Source organism: Ahaetulla prasina, chromosome 14, assembly GCF_028640845.1.
Source record: "Ahaetulla prasina isolate Xishuangbanna chromosome 14, ASM2864084v1, whole genome shotgun sequence".
In the NCBI taxonomy this organism is placed as follows: Eukaryota; Metazoa; Chordata; class Lepidosauria; order Squamata; family Colubridae; genus Ahaetulla; species Ahaetulla prasina.
In genome coordinates this window covers 24,357,820-24,373,371 of record NC_080552.1, presented here as the reverse complement: position 1 = coordinate 24,373,371, position 15,552 = coordinate 24,357,820, and the positions used below count along the sequence as shown (strand labels likewise).

Here is a 15,552-nt window from a genome sequence, read left to right as displayed (position 1 = left end):
TGTTCAGGAGCCCCTCCCCCGCAAGGCGTTCCAAGCCTCCCTTTCTTGTTAGGTTCCGGATTGCAAACGGCTCTGCCTATAGGGTGGAGGTGCACTTTCGGCCCCCTCTTTAGCCGCCCTCCTTGCTGACTTGAGAAACACCCGGTTGCCCTTTAAAGGGGCTCGGACAGCGAGGGACCCTAGGATCGAAACCCATGAAAAGTAACCAATGGCCAGGGAGCACCTTTTCGTCCCGGCCAATGGGAACGAGCGGGAGAGCAATCTCAGGCCAGCCCTTTGGCCGAGTCGTTCGCGGCCCCGCCCCCGAAGCGGCTGCCCGCTTAGACCGCCGTTTCGCGTGCCGGCGCCTCCTGGCGGCCTCCGGTCGAGAGGGGGCGCTGTAGCTCGCGTGGCCAGAGATTTTTTCCGGAAGGGGCCGGCGGCGAGGCGGAAGCAGCGGAGGGGGGAGAGAGGCAGAGGGCCTGACTCGCAGCGACGCTCCTTTACAGCCGTCGCCGACTCCGCGACACGGCCCCGGCCTGAGGGAGCCGGAGAGGCCGCAGGCAGAGCAGGCGCGGGCGCGACAACGGAGGTGAGCTCGCGCGGGGCCGCCCAGCTCCTCCCGCGGCGGGCGAGGACCCCACGTTCCCCCGGAGGGGAACGGCCGCTTCCCCCTCCCCGGGCAGCAGAGCCGCGCGGGCGGGACCCGGAGGGCCGAGGGGGGGCCGACCCCGGCCGGGAGGCGGCGGGCGTCTCCGGTCCGACGGCGCCTCTGCCCCTCCTGCCGGCCGCGGGGCCCTTCCGTGCCCGACCCCGGCGCTCGGGAGGCCTTTCCGGGCGAGTGGAGGGAGCGTCCGGCCGCCGCGCGGACCTGTTGCCGTGGAGAGCCGCCCTGGGCCGCTTTGCCCCTCAGCCTCCGCGCCATCCCAGCCCGGCGTCCCGACACTTCCGCTCCTTGTCACCTGGGAGAGATTCCCACGTACAATTTTATAGAGCCCGAGTTTTATTCCTCCTTCTGCCTTGGTCGTCTGCATGTTTGAATGGGGAGCTTTCCCGCGAATGGGCTGGAAGGGAAAAACAGGCTCCTGTTCTGCTCCTCGGAGCTGCTCACCAGGAACGCAGCTTGTAAATGGAATAAAATCAGGGCATTTGCGGACTATCCAGACTGTCTGAGACCAGGTCAAGAAGATTTGGGATGATTCAGACTTCCCATTATGATTCCCCCCCCCCATCATGCCTTTCAGAGGTTTGGGTCATTCTTTGACAGAGGTAGGTAGGAAGTCCTCGATTTATGCAGGTAATCCTCGATTTATGTCCACAATTGAGCCCAACATTTCTGTTGCTAAGGGAGACAGTTGTTCAAATGAATTCTGCCCTATTTTGTGACCTTTCTTGCCACATTCGTTAAGTGAATCACTGCAGTTAAGTTAGTAATACGGTTTTATTTGAATTGAATTGAATTGAATTTTTTATTGGCCAAGTGTGATTGGACACACAAGGAATTTGTCTTGGTGCATATGCTCTCAGTGTACTTAAAAGAAAAGATACGTTCATCAAGAATCATAAGGTACAACACTTCATGATAGGGTACAAATAAGCAATCGGGAAACAATTTCAATATAAATCGTAAGGATACAAGCAACAAAGTTACAGTCATACAGTCATAAGTGGAAGGAGATGGGTGGTGGGAATGATGAGAAGATTAATAGTGGTGCAGATTTAGTAAATAGTTTGATAGTGTTGAGAGAATTGTTTGTTTAGCAGAGTGATTGTGTTCAGGGCAAAAACTGTCCTTGTGTCTAGTTGTTCTGGTGTGCAGTGCTCTATAGCGTCATTTTGAGGGTAGGAGTTGAAACAGTTTATGTCCAGGATGTGAGGGGTCTGTAAATATTTTCACAGCCCTCTTTTTGACTTGTGCAGTATACAGGTCCTCAATGGAAGGCAGGTTGGTAGCCATTGTTTTTTCTGCAGTTCTAATGATCCTCTGAAGTCTGTGTCTGTCTTGTTGGGTTGCAGAACCGAACCAGACAGTTATAGAGGTACAGATGACAGACTCAATAATTCCTCTGTAGAACTGGATCAGCAGCTCCTTGGGCAGTTTGAGCTTTCTGAGTTGGCACAGAAAGAACATTCTTTGTTGTGCTTTTTTGATGATGTTTTTGATGTTAGCTGTCCATTTTAGATCTTGCGATATGGTAGAACCTTGAAATTTGAAGGTCTCTACTGTTGATACTGTGTTGTCTACTATTGTGAGAGGTGGAAGTATGGAAGGGTTTCTCCTAAATCTACCACCATTTCTACGGTTTTGAGTGTGTTCAGTTCCAGATTGTTCCGGTTGCACCACAAGGCTAATTGTTCAACCTCCAGTCTGTATGTGGATTCATCATTATCTTGAATGCGGCTGATCACTGTTGTGTCATCTGCAAACTTCAGTAGTTTAACAGATGGATCGTTAGAGATGCAGTCATTGGTATACAGAGAAAAGTGGGGAGAGCACACAGCCTTGGGGGGCCCCTGTGCTAATTGTACAGGTTTCTGATGTGATTCTGCTTAGCTTCACCTGCTGCTTCCTGTTTGTTAGGAAGCTTATGATCCACTTACAAGTGTGTTCAGTAAACTCAAATAAAAAGTCCTGCATTATTTGAAGTAGTTTGTTTTGCTCCCCTAGATGGTGGGAGTTCTCTTGAGAAATTTCTTTAAAATATGGCTGTATTTATTTGTATTTACTTTTGCTGTAATAATTTAGGTTTATGTTGCAATATTTAGAATGATTGGTTTCCAGCTAAAACAGTGAAAAATGTTATAACAATGCGCACCATATTTTTGTGAACTAGATTCAATTTTCGCAGATAAATGAAAGGATTTATTGCTGTCCACTGGATTGGTTTAAATATATTATAACAACCTTGCTGGGCAGATATCTTGGGGAATTGTAGTCCCAGGTATCGGGAAGAGAACTACTAGCAAAGGTGCATTATAGCTTCCCCAACACCACTTGGAATTAGAAATAAGTTGGGATTTGTTTGTTTTTTTGAAAAATGAGATTTTGAAAGTTATTTATTTATATACCGTAGATCCCAGTTTCAGAGGGATATGATAGAACAGAGGCAGTATTTATTGCCTAATTTATTTAACAAATTAGCTTTGTTAATTTAATAAATTAACAAAGCTAATTAATATATGGATCACTTCAGGTGAAAACAACTCTAAACATTGTTTATCAATATAGTTAATATAAAAAAACTTGTTGTATAAACATGGATTTATTTTATAAGAGTTGATGTTGAATAATTGTTTTGCAAGCCAGCGATGAGCTGTTACTTTTGTTTCAGAAGCTGCATATTGAAGACGAGGGTGTTCATGATAACATGTCCAGTGTTTCAGTGGACAGGAGCGTCAGGCTACAGGACATTAAGAAAGGGCTGCAGTTTATACAGTAAGAGCTTTGAGTAACTAGACTTCTCTGTTTGAGAACTCTTGAGTCTCTACTTAAAACATGATGCAACATATTTTCTTCTTACATATCTTGTGCTAAGTTATATTAATGATCAGCTAGCTTTGCTGTTATAAAATAAAACACAGGCAAACAAATTCTCTTGGTGCACTGTCTCTCATATCTTGTGTTGCATAGGACTCTTTAATCTGCATTTGATTGCATCTTTATTTTGGAATATGTGCTATTCATGGAACTGCACATTCTGCCCTATTAGCAATATTATGCTCCAATCATATTTTCTCACTGGTGTTTTTGGAGATAATCTGGATTGCAAAATTCATTCTTCTGGCAAGTGTGTAGCACGGGTACAAGCCAAGATCAAGAATTCAATGGCAAGTGCCTTGGGTGTGTGAGATGCTTGAATGTGATATGATATTTATCTTTGTGATTTCTAGGTCTACTCTACCATACCCTGGGTCTCAAGAACAATATGAGGTAACTGACAGTCCTTTCTGAACTTCTTTACCTGAGGCATTGTGGTTTCAGCAGTGGGTAGAAACTTCTAGAATCTTGACTGTTGTCGGATGCAATGATTTCTCTTGCCTTATTGTCCATGTCAGCCTTGTCTAATTAGTGCTTGGTTGTTAGTAGTGGTTGTGTGGAGGTAGCGGAAGGACAATAGGTTTCAGGACTTTCTTACCGCACTTTGTTAGATGGAACCTTACTCCAAACTGATCTAAAGCTTTGCTACTTTGCGCCTCTGCCTGGAGTGGAACTCCTCCAGATCAAGTTGTTAATGATAGCAAAGCGCCCCTTGTTGAGCTGCAGAACTGCCTGCATGACTTAACCAAGGATTTATGTTTCAGATCTTCATACGAGAACTTGTTAAAAACCTGTTTAATGAAGGAAACGATGCATACCGAGAAGGTGATTGGGAAGGGTCACTGAACCATTATTCTGAGGCTTTGAACATTGCTGATTATGCCAATTCTGAAGGAATCCACATTTCTGATGAAATATTAGAGAAACTGCATGTTAATCGTATAGCCTGTTACTCCAAGAAGGTAGGTGCTTCCTAAAAAGGCTCATGGCTTATCAAGAACTGTTTCCATTCTGCAACCCTGGTGGGTGTGATGGAATCAGCATTTTATCAGCCTGGGCAGTTAACAGTATAGTAGTAAAATTCTTAACACAAACGTAGCAAAATACAACAATTTCATCACCTTAAAATGGCAGTAAAAATAGTCTTGGCAATGAGCATTCTGAGCTCCTAAGAGCTTAAAAAGACCTGGCCTGACCTCCCTGATGTACATTTTGTGTTTGCGTGTGTGGCATGCGTTGTCTTGGAATATGCTTGCACCCTGAGATTCAAATCACAAAATGCTTGACACTGTTCTGTCCTTCATTCTTACAGGGGTCGTATGATAGAGTTCTAGAAGAATGTAGGATAATTTTAAAGTTGAATGAAAATAATTTCAGAGCCCTTTACCGGAAATCCAAAGCTTTAAAAGAACTGGGAAGATATAAAGAGGCTTACGATGCTGTGGCAAAATGCTCTCTTGCAGTGCCCCAGGTGCGCATATCACATCAGCTAGTCTGTGTTTGTGTGTGTGGGGCATTAATAGGGTTTACTTGCATGTGGTTTCAGAACAGAGAGAAAATTCCTTTAAAATAAAAAGCTGCTAGCAATCCCATGGCCAGGGAGGGAGTGAATACATGTGCAATTACCATATGCTGTTGCATTATTTTATTGGAATGTTGCATGTGGCCTAGAATCATAGCTGACTGAGGTGATAAATGAACCTCATGGATGGATAAATGTACATCATTCTCTTGCCTGGACTCACTGCAAGCATTATTAATTTAGATTTACTGGCACCCCACTTCCAGGCCTCCAGAAGCCTCTTGGTACACAGTCCCAACTCAGGGCTGCTCCCTACAGAACCCAGATCAGATGCAGGCGGCATTGATGTGCCTGATGCAGTTGTGTGACATTTCTGACAAAACATATGTTGCTAATTCGTATTGGATCCTGTTTTTATTTTAATTTCTAGGATGAAAGTGTGATAAAATTAACTCAAGAGCTTGCTCAGAAGCTTGGATTGAAAATAAGGAAAGCCTATGTTAGGGCCAAAGTAAGTGAAAATAGTTGTGTACTTCTGTTCTGAAGTTTTGCCTAATGCGTTTGTTACTTACAATGATATGCTTACTTGCAGCCTTCCCCCAACTCTGTTTCTGGAGAAGTGGCAAAGGTAAGATTTTGTTCTGCTTTCCCTTTAGATCCTATTAGTGAAGTAAAAATGTGGCATGGTTAAAAGATACATGGCTTTCTTAATTTTTAAATATTTCAGTTGAAACCTCTGTCTGCTAGAGGTTTGTTTGATTTAAATATTTAGAATAACTAGCTGTTGAGTTTGAATGGTCTATGTACTAGGATTTTTACCTGAGATTCTCCTTTCATCACTAAAAATAGAAATAAGATTTGCTTTTGAAAGGATTGCTGATTTCAAGCTTCCTGTATAAACAACACTGGAGTCATGCTTCGGTGGCCATTTTGTCAAAGCAATTTGCAATTTATTGAATGTATATACTACCTGACTCCCAGCAACTTTCAGTGGTTAATTAAAAGGATATCTGGTTTCAAAATTGCAGTAGCATCTTGTCTTTTACTTAGCCAGGTCTGACACACTTTATAAAATAGCTGGCCTAAGTCTTGCTGCTTATACTTCTGGATGATAGATTTTTTGTTTGCTTTCAGAGCTCAAATTCTTCTGTAGAAGACATTGAATCAGGTGAGGCCTCCTGGTCTGAGGAACTTTTTGTAAGAGTAAATAAAGCATTACTTTGTGTGGGTCAGCTTGAGGTGGTTCTGTCTGTCCTTACCGCTTTGAATTTCTGTGGGATGGAGATACATTTCTCCCCTCCCAAAGTCTCAGTTGGATTTCATTGGCTTCTAAGTGGGCAAGAGAGAGTTGGGGATGAATGGTATCCAAGAACTGAACAGCTGAAAGAAAAGTCCCTCTGCGATTTTTTCTGCTGCCTTCTCCTTGCAGTTCAAAGCATGCTGCTTGTTTATTTCTTTATATAAATGTAAGGGGAAATGTTTGCTTAAGTTTTGGACAGTCACACTTCCCTGAATCTTCTGATCTGTTGCACAAGCCTTGTCTCTCTTCTGGGGAAAGCATCCATTGATACTTTTTTTTAATCAGTGGGAGGCTGAGAAAGGGTGTGGCAGCCTCCAAGCTCTCGTCCTTTGAGAATCTCTGCTAAGAGCCCTCTTCCCCAACCAATATCTCTTTCAGATTTTTCCAGTTGGACGGAAAAGATTCTTTCTTCCTCCTCCACTTCCTCTTCCCCTTCCAGTTTTGCTCCTGAATTGCCAAGTGACCTGCCTCCCTTAGCAGCTGTGTCCCGCATGGCTCTCCCGGCAGAGAAGACCGTTCTCTCTGCCCCTTCACTAGCCAACGGAGGGCCCTTCTCTATCCCGGACGACTGCTTGGACTGTGAGGACGGGGACGACATCATTGGAGATGAGCTGGACGAGTTGCTCGATTCGGTGTCTGATCCTGGTGAAGGTGGAATGGTCAGTTCTCTCGCTTTATGGAATGCGGTTGGGGGGGGAGGGGCTGCCTTCTCCTCCAGACCTTCTCACGAGCTCTCCAGGGCCTTACCTTTGGGAAGGTGGAGGGGGTTTAGAGCTGGAATTTCTGCACAGCCCCCGACTCATCGTCTGTCTGGCGGGCTTCTCATGAAGCAGAATCAATCTCAGGAGGGAGTGAAATTAATTGGTGTTGAAGGCTGCAGCCTTTTTCTCTTCCTTGCTTAGCCAACTGCCATCATCCGAGGAACCATGCCAACTGCCACCATTGCTCCCAGCATCTCGTTCTCTGCCCCTCTGCTTGGGACGTTGTCAGTTGGGGCTCGATTTGTTCCTGCCGCCTCTCTTTCCGAAATGTATTCTCAGCCCCTGGTTTCTGCCCTGGACAACTTTTGTTCCTCTTTAAATAGTTTCTCAATCGGCGACTCTAAAAGAGGTAAGATCAGTCTTAAGAAGAGCCTAAGAGGAGACGTGCTTCTGTCAAGGCTGCAGCCCTCTGGAGACACAGGCCCCAGGAAGGCAGCACCCTATTGGGGCATCAATTTCAGGGGACAAAAAGCTCTGACTTTTCCATTTGAAATCAAAGGTGGTGCTGGGAGTCTCACAGAAACAAATCCCATCCTGAGTGAGGCCATTGCCCGCTTTGCTTTGCGTGCATAACCCATCTGTACCAAACTAACATGTGGTCTTCTTAATTTCAATAGATATACCCAATTCTCTTTCTAGAGATGTCAACACAGCATTAAGCAGTAATTCCCCTCTTCGGCTTGTAAGTATCTTTCACAAACGCTTTGCGGTTCTAATATTGTTTCGTGCAAATTTTATGCACGATATGGGTTTGTTTTAATCCTGTCTTTTTTTATTGGAATTGTAATTCAAAACAAGCTAAAACCATTTGAGGCCTGGATTCAGGTCTCTGTCAGGCCCCAGGATGGCCTTGGGGTCAGCCGCCAGCTTGCAAGTTGGTGGTAATGATAAGAAGGAGCAGAGGAAAAGACCCACAAAGAATTTCCTGGGTTCCTAGAAAAGAGGGCTGGGTGTGAAAATGGATTCCACAACTTCAGTGAGACTGTTTTCCAGCAACAACTCATCGGTCTCCTCCAACAGATGAATGGCCCCACAAGTTTGTTTGGGTCTGAGACCTACATGGGGATTGCAAGTCCAGCTCGCAGTGACTATTCTGGCGTGTTCAGCAGTGGACCTGCCAACGTGCCTGTGCCAACAGCGGCATCCTCTTTAGTGGCGAGAAACCCCCTGGAAGGCACCCATGAGCTCAGGCAGGCCTGCCAAGCGTGTTTTATCAAGAAGGGTGAGGAGCTGGGGGTCGCTGGGACGATCTGAGCTTTGATGTGGGAGGTGAAGGCAGCTTCCCGCATTTCAGACTTTTTCTGAGAACAGAAGGCCCGTCTTCCTTTCTGCCCCTCTTCCTTTTCTTCTTTAGCTTGAGCTCTTAACCACTCTTTCTTTTGGTTCCTAAAAGCATCCCTAAAATACAGGCTGACTGGGTAAGGGGACGTTTTGGTCAGCATATGCAGCTGTGTGTATGACGTTTGCTTCCTACGCATGAAACCTGCCATTTTAGGTTTTATAACTCAGTTACATGATCTGTTTTTTCTCCTTCGTTTGTTTTCAGTATATATAACTTGTAGAGATTACCTTGCTGTCCTTTTCCATGTGTTAGTTTCAGAGCATTTCAAGAGCGAGAATGTAAATGTAAAATATAAAAATGTGTTGCTTTTGGAAACAAAATGATACCCCAAGAGAACAGCCTCCCTTGATGGAGACCACACACGTCTTACGGACTGCATTGTGCTCGGCTCAGCTTCCTCCCGTCAAACCCTGATAATGTTAGCTTCCAAATTCCCCCATTCCAGCACTTAGCAGCGAGAGAGAATCAAGTGGGCTGGGAAAAAATGGGACAAGCTTTTTAACCTCTGTCCCGTTTCTCTTAGATCTCAAATCACTGGAGTACACTTACCATCCGAACTTAGAGCACGTATGTAAAAAAGACATCTTAATTGGTAGAATAAAGAACTCTGAAGATAAATCCTGGAAAAAAATAAGGCCAAGACCAACAAAGACCCAATATGTGGGACCATATTATATATGTAAAGGTAAGGGAGCCCCCTTCCCCAGGGGGTTTGGAGCGGGGAGCAGCATTTCCTTATTGAGACTTATTGAAAGAACGTTCCCTGGGAGGCGCCTGGTTTCCCCATTTCCCAAAGGGGAGACTGAACTAGGACCAGCCTCCTCTCTACCTCACTTGCTGTCTGGGGGTATTGCAGATGTGGCCGCGGGAGAGGAATGCAGATATTCTGGCCACTGCACTTTTGCCTACTGTCAAGAGGAGATTGACGTGTGGACCCTGGAGCGGAAAGGAGCCTTTAGCCGTGAAGCCCTCTTTGAAGGCAGCGGAGAGATCAGCTTGACAGTTTCCCGCCTTCTTCAGGAGCATCATGGACTCTTCATGTTTCTGTGCGAGGTGCTTTTCTTCTTAGGCCTCAGGAGAGAACTTCACTGTAGAGCCCCCTGTTGCTCTGGGGAATGGTCTCATTAAGGGTGGGCCAGTGGTCCTGGCTTAGTCTGCCAATGTCCCCTCTTCCTGGTTGTCATTTTGTCACTAGCCTTTTAGCCACATCAGACCAATTCATCCTGGCAGCAATGTGGACCTCCACAAGGACCTTGTGTGGGCTTCTGGGAACGAAAGGCATGGCTGTCAGCAATCTGCCTCTCATAAATTCTGGTTGTTTTTCTTCTGGTTTACCAAACCAATAGAAAGTAGCTACTAAAACAAGTCTAAGAAAAGAAAAACTACACTTTGCCCCCCCCCCAACACCACCAGCAGCGCAAAAGGCCAAAGAGGCTCGTCTTTTAGCTTCCTTTTCCGTTTTAGCATCTCTTGGGCTGCAGAGCCAGGTTGCTCCTCTGTCTGGGATTGTTATTTCCTCGCCAGAGTTATTCCTTCTCCCCAGATTTCTGGTCTTGGGTTTGCCCTTGCAAGCAGAATTTGTCAGGAGTGGATTGCCTGCTTTGCTGAAGCACCTTGGTTTTGCATTACAGAAATGTTTTGAGCATAAACCCAGAATAATCAGCAAGAGGAATAAGGATAACTCCTCTTCCTGCTCTCACCCTGCTATGCACGACTTTGAGGAGAACAAGTATGTCCCTTTTCTGCCTTGCAGTTCAAATGATAAGATGTGCAGCTTTGTTTCTGTTGTGCACGTATGCTCCTTCTCCAGGGCTCCTGTTGTGCCCCTTTCCCCATTGAGAATGTGAGTGTGCAGGAGAGGATGGCTGCAGTAAGAGAAAAGAGTGCAAGTGTGTTAAGTGACTAGAGAGAGATGTTGCTAATTAAAATGGCTTGTACGATTTTCAAAGACCGGTTTTCAAAGGGCCGGTGAATAGCGCAGGCTGGTAAAGCCTGTTATTAAGAACACAAAGCCTGCAATTACTGCAGGTTCGAGCCCGGCCCAAGGTTGACTCAGCCTTCCATCCTTTATAAGGTAGGTAAAATGAGGACCCAGATTGTTGGGGGGGCAATAAGTTGACTTTGTAAAAATATACAAATAGAATGAGACTATTGCCTTATACATTGTAAGCCGCCCTGAGTCTTCGGAGAAGGGCGGGGTATAAATGTAAACAAAAAAAAAAAAGACTTCCTTTACTTACACTGGACCTTTCTCTAACACCCGCCCCTCACACAATGTCACCTAGGTGCCTTGTCCACATTTTGCGAGAAACGACCGTGAAGTATTCTAAGATACGACCCTTTCACCCTCAAGGTCAGCTAGACTTGTGCAGGCATGAAGCTCGTTATGGCTGTTCACGGGATGATGAGTGTTTCTATGCTCACAGTCTTGTCGAGCTCCAAGTGTGGATGATGCAGAGTAAGACAGGTGAGACTCTACTTTTAAAAAGTTCTCTTAGCCCTCCGGGAATTAGGCAGATGGTTTCTCACCCAGCCATCCACATGCTGTAAAACACAACTCTTCTAAATGTGGTTGCTTTTTAAGCCGAAATCTCTTAAGAACCTAATCTTTGCTTCTGCTTTTGGTGCTTTTAGGCAATTGCACTTTGTGCAGTATTATGAAAGCAGAAAATAATTTGTGTGTGAAATCACCTGTGATCTTCTGCTTGTTTTATCTAAAAGTGAGCCCTTGCAGAAGGGGAAAATCAGTGCAGAGATGCCTACCATTGCACTGCTCATATCCCTGGGCAAGATCTTCCCTCTCGAAGCTGTTTTGAAACACTGCATCACAATATTGAACTGTTCGTAAAGTAGTCTTCCTCCTTATAGGTATTACTCATGAGGCTATTGTTCAAGAGTCAAAAAAATATTGGCAGAATCTGGACTCTGCTACACACGGAGCACAGGTATTTCTCTCAGACTACCTTCCAAAGAGATCAAAATACAGTACTATCTTGCAAAAAACAAAACAAAACCCAACCATCACCACCAAAAAATCCCTCTCCTGAAAGTGCCTTTATTTGCTGAAGGAATTAGGTTCAATTCCTGTAGATGTTATAGCCATCTCTTGCCTCAGAAATACTTAAAAAGAAAGGCCAAACGCTAACAACCTCCCTAAAAGCTTAAAATGCTGCCTTCACTGCATCGGTTTCCTTCATTGCTTGCTGAGGAAGACATTCCACAAATGCTGTCACAGAGGTTTCTCCGTGATTGCCATCCACCGGGCTGCTCCTGCTGTTGCATTCGGTTGGGTGGGGGGTGAGGAGGTGGTTATGCACCAAATTTTAAGGTTCAAGTAGAGCTACGTTGGAGAAAGTGGCCTTTATGGCTTTGTCTCTTCTTCGTGGGTGGTTAATGGCACAAAGAATCATTTTGACCAATCTAAAATTGTGTTCTGTTGTATCTCTCAAGATTCTCAGCAACCAGGTGAAGCATGGCTCCCTGAATTTGAAAATGAAGTTTGTCTGTGCTCAGTGTTGGAGAAATGGCCAAGTTAGTGAGCCAGATAAAAACAAAAAATACTGCAGTGCAAAAGCCAGGCACCCGTAAGTCTTTTCTCCCTTTCAAAGGTGCAGGAGGGAGGCAACAAATGGGTTTACCTGAGTTATGTGGTTTCTTATTCATGTAGTGATATTTGTATTCACCACCCGAGGGAATCTGGCCTGCTGTGTTTGCAGGCTGACCCTTACCAACGATGTAGACTGTAGATCAGGTTGCCTGTCTGACTTGGCTGACAACACAGCTGTCGGACCAAGCTGTGGGTCTTTCTTTCTGCTATCTGAACCCAAAAGCTGCTTTGCTGGCCCTTAGTAAAGTGCTCAGCTCCACAGAGGGCCTCAGAGCCACGGCAGAGCTATAAAAGGTGCAAAGCTCTTCAGCAGCCTAGATCAGGGGTTTTCACCTTCAGCAACGTCTTCAAGTCTTGCTGGCAGAATTTAGAGCCACAAGCCGAGACGCCTCCATTTGTGGGAATTCCATTTTGTTTCTGGGGCTGCCACCTTGAGGCGGTGATGTAGCCGTGGGGGTTTTTCCTTTACAGGTGGACCAGGGATCGCCGCGTCATGCTAGTGATGTCAAATGAGCGCAAGAAGTGGAACACAATTCGCCCCCTTCCCACAAAGAAGCAGGCGCCTTTGCAATTCGATGTGAGCACCTCTTTATAACCTGCTTGTTTTTCTTTTCCTAATTTGTTCTTTGTTATCCCATTTTAAAATGTCTTTCAACCATTTGAATATTTTAAAAAAATCCTAAACTAGGAAAATAAGTTTAAAATTTACCTTAAAAGAATGGAGGCAATTTGGTGGGCTGAGAGAGTGACTCAGATCTATCTACGGGGTACATGCCAAGCCCTCTGTGCCACAGGGACTGCCATCAGAATCCTTTGCAGGCCAGAACAGGTGTTGGCTTTGCTGATCTTGCCAGGCTTTGGTTCCTTCTTCTCTTCGTCCCATCCACTCCCCTTGATTGCCCAGAGCTCTTTCTCTTTCCCCTCACTCCCTCCAGGTAGAACACGTCTTCACTGACTTGTTCCTTTCCTTTGTCTAGCTGTGCAATCATATTGCGTCAGGCAAGAAGTGTTTGTATGTTGGGAACTGCTCCTTTGCTCACAGTCAGGAAGAGCGAGAAATGTGGACGTACATGAAAGAGAATGGTAGTAAGTAAACAATCCCTGAGAGCAGGAAGTAAATTCACAGGCCTTCTGCCTTGGTGGCTCTGCCTTGGAACGTGCTCTCCCTTCCTTTCCCCCCTTCGTTTAGTAGATGCAGGTGCCCCTTTCTGTCTCCTCTTTCTGGGGGTGATCTGATTAACCTTTGGCTTCCGGTAGTCCAGTTCCCAGACGGAAGCATTACCATAAAGATATGAGCGAATAACCCCAGGTTTCTATGACAGAATTGCTGCATTAATAAGATATTTGAGTATATTCTGTTAGTAAGTTAATGCCCCCTCCGAGAGTTTCCTTGCTCAAATACCAATTGTTGTGGACTTATGTAAGCCCTTTTCCTTCAGTTCAAGACATGGAGCAGCTGTATGAAATGTGGCTGAAGAGTCAAAAGCCAGAAAAAGGAGAGGATCCAGCCCCTCAAGGAAACAAAGAAAATGGGAAACAAATTCATATGCCAACCGATTATGCTGAAGTCACCGTAAGTCATAGAGATGGGACAGTTACCCTGGAATCACCCATCTTACTATGCAATGCTTGCTTGATGATTGTGTGGCCTTTTGGCAGAGGAGAGCGAGCTTTGCGATGGTCGGAAGTGCAAGAGGTCAGGGTATCCAGAAGCTGCTGTTCTGGGTGTGGCCTCAGGCCAGCCCTGGAGGGCTACTTCCTGGTTGGTAGCAACGTATGGCAGCTTATACACTTAAGCCCGTGGCTCTTGGGGAGGAGGCAGTAGATACTGTGAGGCACTCTCGACACATTCACTGCTGGAAAGCTGCCCCTTTGGCTCTGTGCAAATTGCTTAGATTCACATGTGTGGCCTGCCCTGCAGTTCTCCTTTGGGTTTGTATCAACAGGTGGACTTCCATTGCTGGATGTGTGGCAAAAACTGCAACAGTGAGAAACAGTGGCAAGGCCATATTTCTTCCGAAAAACATAAAGAGAAAGTTTTCCACACTGAAGATGACCAAAACCGCTGGCAGCATCGCTTTCCAACTGGGTATTTCAGCATTTGTGATAGGTAGGTTCCTTCTGAAATTTTGGGACTTGTTTATCGTATCCACAGCAAACCAGCTGTGTTATGATTCCTTTAGGTTCCCAGTTTAGCAGAGTTGAAGTAAAAGGGTTAACTCATTTGCTGTCTGTACATGCCAAACAGTGGGCTTCTCTGCTTTGCCTTTCCCGTAGCGAGCAAGGCAATGATGTTAAATTTGGCAGCAAGACAAAACTACAGTAAATATGCCACCCCCACCCCCATCCCCTTTCATTGCCTGCTTAGAGAGGCTCAGCCAGGTTGGAAGCGCATTGACGGCAAAGGGTCACGCCTGGTGTCCGGTATTGTATTCGGCCCCTGACGCCATGCACCACCGATGTTGTATTCGAAGAAGGTGTGACTCGCTTGTTATTTTGTGCAGATTTGTGGCTGGTGCATGTATCGAGGGGAATAACTGTAAATTTGCACATGGACCAGCTGAACTCCGCGAATGGGAGGAGCGGAGACACGTCCTAAGGATGAAATTCAACAAAGCCCGAAAAGACCACTTGATTGCTCCCAACGATAATGACTTTGGAAAATATAGTTTTTTGTTTAAAGATTTAAACTAATGATAACGATGCATTGTGTTGCCAGATGGAAGCATAAAATCAGAATTTGACAATAATCAAAAGCATGTGACAGAAGCTGCAGATTTTCTGCTTTTATTGGCCCGTATTGTTCCTCCTGAAGAACAAAATGTAGTAGATGTGTTAGGGGGAGTAAGTCGGCAGGTCTGTCTGTGCTCTCATGAAACAGAATGGTGAAGTCATAATAAAAATCACAGCCTGAAGTGTTACGTGCTTATTCGCCTTCTGTTGGACAGAAGAAAGTTGGAAAATAGCCAGAGGAGGGTGTTGTAATGCCGAGGGAGCCCCTCCGGCTGGTCTTTCAGCTGAAACCTTTTAAGGTAAGCTTCTTAAAACAGAGCGTTTGAGCTCAGAAGAAAATGATGGATGAAATTCTTCAATTGTTTTAATGGAAAGGATTTCTCTAAAAACCAGTTTGCTATTTATCTCTATGTAGGTTGCTTAATAAAAGGATTTTCTTATTAAAAAGATTTTAAGCAAAATAACCATTTAACGACAATATATGTTGAATGGGGTATTTTTCTCTATTTGTATGTTTCAATATAACTTACCAAAAAGGATCTTGGAAGAGAGGTGCGTATTACTTTTTTGAGAATCAAGTAGTTAAAAATTGTTTCTTGGTCTTTACTGTTAAATGATGATTTTGAAAGATTCAGCTTGTATGTCAGTATTGTGTATTGTACGGACCAATATTGCCTGTAATAAAAAGAACTTTACATAAAGACTTTCCTAAACCATCTCGGCCTCCCAAAAGGATCATTCATAAGGAACCTGCTTAAGGGGGACCCAGA

General features: G+C 45.0%; 1 protein-coding gene across 3 annotated transcripts; it reads left to right on the top strand.

Moving 5' to 3' along the window:
• Positions 1 to 193: 193 nt before the first annotated feature.
• ZC3H7A (zinc finger CCCH-type containing 7A) lies at positions 194 to 15,498 on the top strand. Of its 3 annotated transcripts, XM_058157131.1 has the most exons (23): positions 408 to 571; positions 3,312 to 3,415; positions 3,871 to 3,910; positions 4,282 to 4,479; positions 4,830 to 4,988; positions 5,470 to 5,550; positions 5,632 to 5,667; positions 6,174 to 6,207; positions 6,718 to 6,998; positions 7,242 to 7,449; positions 7,718 to 7,782; positions 8,121 to 8,322; positions 8,966 to 9,127; positions 9,299 to 9,495; positions 10,074 to 10,171; positions 10,728 to 10,909; positions 11,311 to 11,387; positions 11,893 to 12,026; positions 12,521 to 12,626; positions 13,027 to 13,135; positions 13,489 to 13,622; positions 13,996 to 14,159; positions 14,554 to 15,498. In XM_058157131.1, exons 2-23 carry the CDS (start codon positions 3,348 to 3,350, stop codon positions 14,741 to 14,743), a joined length of 2,925 nt encoding a protein of 974 aa, XP_058013114.1. In that variant the 5' UTR covers positions 408 to 571; positions 3,312 to 3,347; the 3' UTR covers positions 14,744 to 15,498. The 3 variants fall into 3 exon arrangements, with proteins under 3 accessions (XP_058013115.1, XP_058013116.1, XP_058013114.1); XM_058157133.1 differs by lacking the exon at positions 4,830 to 4,988 and having other exon boundaries at positions 407 to 571; XM_058157132.1 differs by lacking the exons at positions 3,312 to 3,415; positions 3,871 to 3,910 and having other exon boundaries at positions 194 to 571.
• Positions 15,499 to 15,552: the final 54 nt, after the last annotated feature.